Genomic DNA, 10,963 nt, shown 5'->3' on the forward strand with positions numbered 1-10,963 from the left:
GCTGTGAGAAGCCCCGCCCGGCCGGGCTCCGCGCCTTCCCTTCCCTCCCTTCAAGCTTCTCGGTTCCCTCCCCTGAGATACCGGCGCCATGTCCAGCGCCCGGACCCCCCTACCCACGCTGAACGAGAGGGACACGGAGCAGGTAAGGAGCTCCGAGGGCTGCCGGCATTCTCGGCTGGGCCCCTGCACCTTGCAGAGCCTTCTCCCTCCTCTGCTCTCCTCGTGCCCCGGCTGCCAGCCTGCAAGCTCCAGCTGCCCTGTCATCTGTCTTTCGGCCCCGCACATCCCCCTCCGAGTCCTGTCCTGGGACCCACCTCCTCCGGGCTGCAGGCTGCACACTTGTCTTTCTGCTGACCCCCCTTGCCCCCTCGCCGCCCTCCTGCGCTCTTCCGTGTTACCTCCCCAGCTTCCTCTTCTCTTCCCTTTTTTCTCAGGGGCCCTTCTGGTCTTCCTCCACCCACGCTTGCAGCAGCCACCCTCTGCTCAGCGGGTAGCACCCCGCGATTTGCTCCCGGTCGTGGTCCACCTCTTCCTCTGCCTCTCTAGCCTGGTTTCCCCTCCGCCCGCACCGGTCCTCCCAGCCCCCGGTTGTCCCCCTCAGGGTCCTTGCCCCGGAATGTGTTCTCGGCCCCTTTTCCCCCGTCCAGTTCCCCAGTTTTTTTTTGTGTGTGTGTGTGTTTTTTTTTTTTTACCCTGCTTCTTCCTGCTCCAAATCGTGCTCTCCCTCTTGCTTGCAACCCACCAGCTCCACCCTCATCACCTTTCCAAATCGTTCGCCTACTCTTTGCTCATCACTTTCCCTTCTTTTCTCCAGCAGCTCCCCGGTGCCTGCCTCGCGCTCGCATGTGTTGCTTCCGCGTTTCCCCTACAGCTGTCATGCGCACACTTTTCCCACAGGTTGCCTTTGGGGTTCCAGTCCTCGCTCCCTTCAGTCTTTGGATCCCTCATGCTCTCTTCCCCTGGGGTTTGGCTTTTAAATCGCTAGGCCCCCCCGTTTCTCACTGCGAGTGCTTTGCCCACCTTCTTGGCCTCTCCCTGGCCGGGGAAAGATGCTGCTATTTCAGCCCACCCCGGGAACACAACCTGTTGCTCAGCTCTTTTCCCCGCCGTGCTTCATCACTGCCCTGGCCTTTCTCTCTCACACTGCACCACAGACCGTGATGCCTGCCTGTCGCTTCCCTCCTGGATCTGTCACTTTTCATGGTGTCTTTCTCCTTGCTTGTTGCCTTCCCGTGTCTCTGCTCTCACCCCCTCTAAGTCAGGATTGCCTTCCATCTCCATATTAGTCTCCTGCCTGCACATATTTCTTTTCCCACATACGCTCCTGTCCTCTCCCTTCCTATTGACTAGTCACTGTAGCTTCCCCTGCAGGCATTTTGCACATGAGTTTCTTGAGCTCCTCTCACCCGGTCGTCCTGACGATCACTGTGGTGGTTTATCACCCAGGCCTTAGCTTTTCTGTGTCATCTCACCTCCAAGCTGAGAGCGGCCGCTTTCCTCCCCTCCCCTCTCTTTCGCATCTCTAGTGTCCCTTGCTGACTGCTCTGTGGAGTGTTCCCTGCCTGTCGTGCCTTCTTTTTGCGGGGCTTTGTCCCCTGGGGCCGCAGTGCTTTTTGCTTCCTTTTGCCTCATTCCATTCTTTATATTTTCCTCTTGTTCCCTTCTTTCCCTTTAGCCCTTTGGCACCCTTGCTATATTCTCTTGCATGTTAACATCTTTCTCCGAAAAATATTCCCTCTTTCATCCTTCCTACATTTTTCTCTTGTTACCCTCTCACTCCCTGTCACCCGGGCAGCCAGGCGCGCAGGAAGAGGTCTGGACTGAGTTTTCCTGTGCAGTGGCTGACCCTTTTATGACTGAGGTGGAGAGAGGGGTGGATGATTTCCATTTCATCGCTGGTGTGGCAGCTGGTTCTGCCTGGGACGGAGGGCTTTGGAAGCAGGAGTGTGGTCTGCTTGTCACAGTCTCCGTCACTGGCCTGCTCTTTCTCTCCTGTGGGAACCACTTTTTCTAGGCCCTCTTGGAGTTGCCTCTTCCATTCCTTTTCCTATCTCAATCTTTGGTTTAGCAGGTAAACCCTGCTTAACCGGAGAACTTTCCCAGGCTGCTGATTATGAGCTGGTAGGAGGAGGCCAAGGGCCTGACTGGCACCCTCAGGCATTCGGGGAGTGGCGATGGAGTGCCTGCTCTCAGGGAGGCTGTGGGGGGCATTGTGTCCTGCAGCATGGAGTACCTGCTGCCTCAGTGTGGTTTCTTTGTGCTGTTTACAAAACGTAAATGTATCCTTGCCATGGTCTTTTTCTCGTGATGTGTGTGTTAATTCTCCTCCTCCGTACATGCTGAGCGCATAGTAGGAACTCGCATTGGTTTTGTGATAGCAGTAATCAGTGCACCGTTTGGGAATGTGAGCTGCTCTTTGATAACCTTGTCCAGAGCAGTGGCTGCACACATTGTCATTCCGTTCCACATTACCAGTCACTCATCCCGTTCCCATTCTTTATGGCCTTAGGTTCTCCCGAACCACTTCATAGCTTCTGCTATGGTAGCCAGTCTTACTATTAACTCGAGATTAAATCTCATCCAATTAAAAGCACCGACTTTGGAAAACCTTGGATACACCTGTCACAGGCTGGTACCTGTATTTTTTTAAACAAGAAAGAAGACATGTCGCAGCTCCTTTGGTCACAAGACCAGAGGTGTTGGAAGCATTGGGCTCCTTTAGAAGAATTCGTGCCACACGGGGAGAGCAAGGAAACTTTTCTGGTCCTGTTGAGTTCTAGCTAAAGTAGCCATGGGAGGAGCGCAGGCGCGGCAATAAGCCGAATGCTAGGAGGCAAAAAGCAAAAAGCAAGGCATTTGGTTGGGCTGATTTCTTACCCCCAAAGGTCCTCTATCACCTTATTTAGATTTAAATGATTTAAACTGGCTTCACCAGGAAATAGGTAAACAGACTCCACTGGTTGTCCTCAAGTTCCAGTCTCTTGCTCTCCCTCTCCCCGTCTTTAAAACATGTGGCTGATGTTTCCAGGAGCTCTTTGATCACATCTGAATTAAACACACATAAACACACACACACAGAGAAGATGTTAAAGCAGAAAAACAAACCTTGCGTTGTAGGAAGATTGCCTGTTTGTTGTCAACGCTGCTTCTAATAGTGAAAGTAGGAGATAAAAGAAAGTCAAGCCCTGTCCTTAGCATGGTTGTTGTGACACCTGATTTCGGATGTGTTTTTTCACAGCCATAGACTCTTCTTCCTTTTGCAGGAGCGTTGTGACCTGGGCTGGTAGTTTGGGGGATTCTTAGTCTGTGAGCTGAGCTTTCTGTTCACTTTTCCAAATGGCTCCTCTGGCCTGAAGGCTTGGCAGTGGTGAAAGCAATCAGCAAGATGACTGTCTTCCCAGCCAGCAGCAGCAGCAATAGCCAGTGTGGAGAGGGGTCCAACTTCCAGAGTTCACCTGCGGCCGCCTAGAGCTTTCTGTTCCACCTGTGGAAGGGCTGCATGGCTTCAGGCCTGCTCCCCCTCTGGCCTAAAGGAGCCTTTCACTCCCCCCCCCCCCACTTCTGCTGCAGGGGGCAAGGGAGGGTGATACTGTCATTCTTCTAGGGAGGGAGGGACATTGTTCATTCTCTCAGTTCTGGGAAGAGGAGTTGGGAAGTCTGGGTGAAGAAAGCAAATTTAACATAGGATCCCGAAAAGACCAACGGAGCCACTTCAAACACACATATCCCTTGGATCCCAGGGTTGGTTCTGGCAGAATGTTGCAGTGAGTAATTGGTTCTAGTGTCATCTCGTAGCGAGCTCAGTTAGACCTTGTTTCACGGCGTGCCCTGCGAGTTGTGCAGCACCGAGGTCCGAGTGCTGGCTCTGACCTCTGCTTTGGAGCCCCTGGAGTTCATAGAATTGCCATACCGTAACCTTTGAACCCAGTAAAGGTAAATACTAGTAAGTTCTCATAATTTCTCTGTGACCTGTGGATTTTGGGAAGTAGCTAAGCAGATGGATAGAAGGCAGTCATTGTACCTTGGCCTGCTTAAAATCAGGTTTGCAGAGGGATACTGAATCTTTCCGATGGCGACCAAAGATTGGGCCCACGATTTTTTTCAGGGTAAATGTCTTAAGTAGAGTTGATGCCTCTGAGGTAGGAAGAGACTGAGAATCTGTTTGCCTGAGAGATTTGCCTGGTTAGATCTCTTGAGAATCAAAAGCTGCTCAGACTAGACGCTTTCCCTGTGGACCGAACAGCCTAATGCTCAGTAGGCATTTGACCAGGACTAACCAGGCCTTCATGAACTCTCTCATTGAGCACTTAGCCACCTGGCTGGCGTTTCTTCCCCACCCCCCCCCCCCCCCCCCCCCCCCCCCCTCCCTAACTCTGTTCCACCTGCTAAAGCCGCCAGGAGACTTAGCAGGTTAATAAGTTCAGGGCCTTATACAGGGAGGCCAGGCTGAAATGAGACTAGCCTGCAGATGTAAGAGATTGTTAACAAAAAATAAAAACTGTGAGTAGCTCATTGTGCTCATTCTGTATTTCTCCAAGACAGTGTTGAATCAACCCTTGGGTCAGGGAGGGAGGTGGGGTAGAGGCCTGTTAGCATCTGCATTTGGAGATTCTGTGGAGGGTTGTTTGGGGCTTTTAGAACCTCAGCCCTGCATTGAGTTCAGTCAGTCACAGAGCCCAGCGTGCTCCATGCCCTGCTGGTGCATGGTGGATGCCAAATCGGCAGCCCAAGACTTGGGAGGAGGAAGAGGCAAAAAGAAAACTGGTTGGAAAGAAGGAATTGAAGGAAATGTTAGAAACCAAAACTGATAAGACGGGTCAGAGATAAACACAGCACCCAGTCCTTTGACCCCCCCAGCTCCTTCAAATCCTCTTATAGTAAACTGTAAGAAATGTTATAAGGGAGGCGTGTATGGCACCAGGAGAAGGTAGAGCAGAGCCTAAGAAACCCACAGGCCTTTCCCGGGGTGAAACTCAGTTGCCTGACAGTATTCACCTGAGAAGGCCTGGGGGGAGCGTCCTGGGGAAGGGACAGCCTGTGCCCAGGCCCCGCGGCAGGGAGAGCGTGGTGCCTCCAGGGCTGGAAGAGGCCAGAGGGCGGAGGAGCCAGGGCGGAAGTGAGCTGTGCGGAGAGGCTGGAGAGGCTGGAGAGGCGGGTGTAAGGTGCAGCGCCTGAAAGAATTAGAAGGCCCTGCAGTGCTTTAAGCAACGGAGGGCCTGCAGGGCCGCTGTGTGATGCTAACGCAACCAGCACCTGCAGCCCTGCCTGTATCAGGCTCTGCCCCGAATGAGCACGGCACCTGCATTGCCTTGCTCGGTGCTCACAACACCCCCAGGTGCTAAGTCACTACTTTGACCCCCATTTTACAGATCAGGAAAATGAGGCACAAAGAGGTAAGGAACTTGCCCAAGTTTCAGATAAAGCAAGTGGCAGACCTGCATTCAAACCTGGTCAGTTTGGTTCTGAGGTTGCCTCCTGAACCTGCAACAAATCCAATTAGCTCTAGTGAATCTTCCCGCCCCCCCCCCCCCAGGAGCTTCCATGACTTCCTACATATATATATTAGTCGTCTGGAATGAATATTTTATGCCTAGAGTGCAGCCAAGCTTCAGACTTTGTGGCCCATTATCTACAAGCAGGATGGGGGCTGGGCGCCACCTTTGGCCTGATGATTGTGTCTCTACTAAATGGACTCCCCCTCGCAGCTCTTTGAAGCCCATTAGCGGACTGAGATGCAGTAACCTCAGCAAATGGAAAGGGCGAGGAGGGTGGCTGTCCTTCCTTCCCTGAGACCGCCTGGTGAGGCAGTCCCTCCGCTCTCTGCCCCGTTCAGCTGTAGCCGGTGGCACCCGTCCTCTGCGTTGAGAGGAGCTGTGGAAAGGGTTTCATTTTCTGTTCGCTGTGGTGGTGCTGCCCGGTTTGTCACTTTCCTGTCAAAATATAAATTGAGAGGGATGTGGACAGGGTGGGTGGAGTTTAAACATGGCCCTTCCTCCTTGCGCGGAAGTTCAGCAAAATGACAAACCAGTTAGGTGGCTGAGCTTTCTTCTCTCAGTGGGAGATTCCAGCATTTGTACATTTTGCACTTGAAGCTTGGATTCTCCAGGCTTTCTCCCAGCCTTCATCAAACACGAGTGAGTCACTGAAGTGTTATCTGTGCATTTTCTCCTCTGTCTCAGCAAAGGGAAGAGTCAGCCTTTACAATCCTTGTGGGGGAGGAAACCACCGTTTCCCACTTCTGGCATGGGAAGAGGCCCTCTGTCCCCGTGTCAACCCAGGGAGTTCCAGCGCTGAGCAGAGTGTCACTCACTACCCACCGCACTCGTTGGATGTAATTGCTGTCTTTCAGACTTTGAGAGGCACATCTGATTCTGAACCACCACCAAGAGAGAATCTGGCTCTTGGTTTCCAGCTCTCTCTCAGAGGAGGAGGGATCCCAGATCCTTCTCTTGCCCACTAGACCTGCTCCTCCTTTTGGGGGATAACTAGGTTAGATCGCTTCATCTGAATTGTCTGTTTTTGTCTATAGTGTTTGAAGTTTCTTGGTCCCTGGAGGGAATTCTTTCCACAGGTGTCCGTCTTTGGGTTGGTACTCATTTCCCCCTATTCCATGTATTTCTTTTTCTGAATCAAATAATTAATTTTAGACTTAAAAGCTATGTAATCACAAGGTTTGGTAGGCGAGAGGGTGAAATGGACACGGATATTGGTGGCTAGATGGATCCTGTGGGACAGTGGGGGTGGGGAGAGGAGATGAGGAGGGGTGAGTGTGTTCAATGGCTGGCTCCAAGCCATCTTTTTCTTTTTCACATAGGAAGGCAGAGCAGACCAGAGGCTTTGCTGTGGAACCAGTCAGGCTGGTTTGGGGCAGCCTCGGCCTATTTTCCTCTGTGTTCTTTGGGAAGTTGGCAATACGCAGGTCTGTCTCCTCTGGGGCTCTGCTCATTGAGGCGTGAGCTGGGACGATGCCTGTGAACACCCTCTTCCCTAACACTGAGTGGTCTCTGAGTTGAGACTCCATGTGAGCGGGCTTTCTCTGCACCCATCCACCTCCAGGCAGTGTTGTCACGGGAAGCTCGAAGGTACAGCTCCTTTTCGTGGGCCCCTTGGCAATTCACAGCTTGGCAAAGGGCCCTCAGCCTGGCCAGGAGGGAGGGACTGGCTCTGTGATTGGCTCCCCATTTGTTGATCTGGAAGGAAGTGTGGACTCTTAACTCCTGGCGGTCGTGATCTGTCTGCTCAATCCAATGAGACCCCAGACCTCTTGCCTCAGTGCAGTGGACTGCCTGTCCAGGCCTGTGGGGGAGGAAAGGGGAGAGAACCGTTTTTGGTCGCTGGCAGCAGGTACCTCAGCGGCGGGAACAGTTTGGGAAGGTACCTGTGGGAAGGTGGGAGCCACCAGTCACATGTTGGCACTTCGCGAACAGCAGAAGGAAAAGGGCATAGCAGGATTCTGAGGCTCCTGTGACCATCCGTGCTGCTAACGTGGCAGGTTTAGAGTCTGAAAGTTTGGGAATGAATGAGTGAGGCACCTGCAAACAGCTCCAGCCTGTGCTCTGGCCCTTGAGGGCAGGCTGCTCCTGTTGCCTCTGCGATGATCTACTCATTGCTTCCCCCAAGCAGCATTTTGCTGAGGTGTGTGTTTGGGTTGTTGATAATCCTGTTTAAGGGGTGGCCCGCTTTTCCCACCATCTTCTTCAGACTCGGGGTTTGGCTGGCCTTCCCCTCCCCTATCACTTCCCCACCTTCCTTCCACTGTTTGTGCAGGTGGTGTTGGAAGCACTGGTGCTTGTTGCTTTGTTTTGCCCACAAGAGTTTGAATCACTGGTTCTCCAGTCACGATGGGCCCTCTCAGTCCAGCATAGCTTCTGGTTGAGTTGAGCTGATGGCAGAGAGAAAGGAGGGCCCAGCACGGTGAGACTTCAGTGAGTGGTTTTGTTGTGGTCAGAGCAGGCTCTGCAGCTTGATTCCCTGCATTGGAATCTTGGGTTAGCCCCTACTGTGACCTTGGACTTACTTAATTGCTCTAGGCCTGCTTGCTCCTCTGCAAAAAAGGAATAATAATAGTACCTATCTTTTAGGTGTAGTTGTGGCTATTAAAAGAGTTAATGAGTATGAAGCACTTAGAATAGATCTTGGCAGGATGTAATCATCATCACTGTTTAAATGAGCAACTCAGTAGATTTTCTCTGAGTACCACACAACTTTAGGTCCGGTCCCTTGGAATTTCTCTGCAATTGATTGAACGAATTTGGCCTAAGGTGACTTTTTATATACCCTTCTGACCCCAAGGTTATAGCCAGAGGGATAGAAAAAAAGAAAAGAGAGAAATAATTAAAAAAAATAACAAAAAAGGAAAAAAAGAATTTAGCCTCTTCTAGCCATTGGGGTCCCAAAGGTGCTTTTTTTTAAAGTTCATTTATTTTCAAGTATCAATATTAGGCCATTTTATTGATTAGAGGAAAAACCCCACTACCATCTGCCTGCCCGTGTTTCTGCGCTGTGACTGGTGGTGGTGGTGGTGGTGAATGTGCAGCCTCATCCTGGGCTGGAAAGCCAAATCCAAAGTCACCAGAGCGCAGGCTTTTCTGAGTGTTAGAGGAAGTGCCACCAAGTGCAGGGATTCCTCTCGTCATGGTCCTTTCTTCAGGGGCAGTCTTTACCCTGTTTCTCTTGAAGACCATGTGGGACCTTAGCAGCTAATGATTTGAGGTTCCTTTTTCACTAGCAGGGGGGCCTAAAAGGCAGGTTCTTGTACCTCTGTTGGCTCCCCGATGTGAGTAGAAAGCCTCCCCTTTGTGATGCCTGGAAGGTCACAGCCATTTCTCAGCTGTTCCTGTGAATTTGTGGACTTTGAATCTGGGGCTGAGGTTTTGGTCTCAGTTCCTTGTTTGTCTTCATATCTTGCTCTTCTAGAGCCTGAATGCCGTGTCAGAACAGCAAGTAAGTTGCTTAGTTTCTTCACATGGCAGCTGTGGCCAGGGAGGAAGGCAGCAGCGTCGCCTCAGAGCTCATCAGGGAGTATTTCTTTCACTGTATTTTCCTCTTCCTTTTGACCCTTTGCTGACTTGTCTCACTTCCCTTTTTTTTTTTTTCCTGTTTGGTTTCTTTGAACTCCGTTCCTTCATTATCACCGTCCGTCTCAGGTTTTCATCTCCACGTCCCACTCTGCCTTACCTGTGTCTGTGCCTCTTTTGTGGCATGGCTCAGGAGAGGAATTTTGATAGTCTGAGATCTCCTTGATGTATAGAATCCCAGCACCACCCAGTCCTTTCACTCTCCTATTCCTCTGATTTCTGTAAAGTTAAGGATTCACTGCTTTAGAAACATTTTCTTTTTATGTCTCTGGAGCCACCTACCTCAGTAAAGCCAGGCTTGGCAACCTGACAACTTATTAGGGACGGCATCCCAGTTTCCCTGGTGACGGGGTCTAAGCTGCTTCCTCTGGCCTATTAGGAATGCCACAATCTTCTAGACCCTGTCTTGGGAGAAATCTGAGGAAGCATTTGTTAATTTTGATAGCACAGCCTCGGCTAAGAGCTAAGAGACCAATGAAGTCTTGAACAGCTGACATTCCTGTTTGCTCAGTGGTTAGAGCATCTGCCTGCGGACCTAAGGGTCACAGGTTCGATTCCCGTGAAGGTACGGGCAGGTACCTGGGTTGCAGGTTCAATCCCTGGCCCCAGTCAGGGTGTGTGTTGGAGGCAAATTTATGTGTCTCTCTCACATCTCTCTCTCCCTCCCCCTTCTCCCTTCTACTCTCCTAAAAATTATTGGAAAAAATATTTTCAGGTGAGGATTAATTTAAACAATTTATTTTCATTATTACAATGTAGTCTTTGCAATTTGTTTTACTCTTACTCTCTCACCAGTATACAGTGGAGTTTCCAGAGGCGGAATGATGTGCGTTGACGTCATCACTCTTGGCTAATGAAACATGTGTTTCTGTATTCTTGTTTTCTAGAATTTTTAAGGTAATGCTTTAAGGTATAAATATGGAAGTTTTCTGTGATGATCTCAGTTTGTTCTCAGTACTTCCGTGCTCTTACTAACTTTCTTGTGTCTGCTATAATCTCTTTAAATCTCATTATCTATAATAATCTATAATAATAAAAGTATAATATGCAAAATCACCGAACTACTAAACAGCTCCTTCCGGACGTCCTTCCATCCTTCTGTCCTTCTGGATAACAGCAGGGCTGTGAGGGAAGCCCGGGTCCCGGGTGCCTGCCGGCGGCCGGAGGGAAGCCGGTTCCGGCGACCAGGGGAAGGAAGGCCCACTCTTTTTTATTTTCTTTAAAATATATTTTATTGATTTTTTACAGAGAGGAGGGGAGAGGGATAGAGAGTTAGAAACATCGATGAGAGAGAAACATCAATCAGCTGCCTCCTGCACACCCCTTACTGGGGATATGCCCGCAACCAAGGTACATGCCCTTGACCAGAATCGAACCTGGGACCCTTTAGTCCGCAGGCCGACGCTTTATCCACTGAGCCAAACCGGTTAGGGCGGAAGGCCCACTCTTGTACGAATTTCATGCATTGGGTCTCTAGTTGTTCAATAATTCATTATTTTGAAATCCCAGTATTTTCCCAGCATCTTTGAGAAAACACAACAGAAGTAAGTACAACTCACTTTTGGGGAAACTTGTAATTTTTTAAAATTTTATTTTCAAGTTATTTTAGCGCTTAATTCTAGAAGAAAGTTTATAATATTTCTTTTATATTTAAGGGTGGATTGTTGGCTTAAAAAAGGGAGATTAGCCCTAACCGGTTTGGCTCAGTGGATAGAGTGTCAGCCTGTGGACTAAGGGGTCCCAGGTTTGATTCCGGTCAAGGGCATGTACCTTGGTTGCGGGCACATCCCCAGTGGGGAGTGTGCAGGAGGCAGCTGATAGATGTTTCTCTCTCATCGATGTTTCTAGCTCTCTGTCCCTCTCCCTTCCTCTCTGTGAAAAATCAA

The 10,963-nt window shown here is 50.4% G+C and overlaps 1 protein-coding gene across 9 annotated transcripts in view; it reads left to right on the forward strand.

Moving 5' to 3' along the window:
- Positions 1 to 10,963, forward strand: part of MARK2 (MAP/microtubule affinity-regulating kinase 2) — a 57,527-nt gene continuing 46,564 nt past the window's right edge. For all 9 annotated transcript variants that reach the window (XM_005864161.2, XM_005864163.2, XM_005864165.2 and 6 more), the window contains exon 1: positions 1 to 142. In XM_005864161.2, coding sequence (XP_005864223.1) covers positions 89 to 142 — 54 coding nt within the window. In that variant the 5' untranslated portion in view covers positions 1 to 88. The remainder of the gene's footprint in view (positions 143 to 10,963) is intronic.

This window comes from Myotis brandtii, unplaced genomic scaffold (genome assembly GCF_000412655.1).
Source record: "Myotis brandtii unplaced genomic scaffold, ASM41265v1 scaffold187, whole genome shotgun sequence".
Lineage (NCBI taxonomy): Eukaryota > Metazoa > Chordata > Mammalia > Chiroptera > Vespertilionidae > Myotis > Myotis brandtii.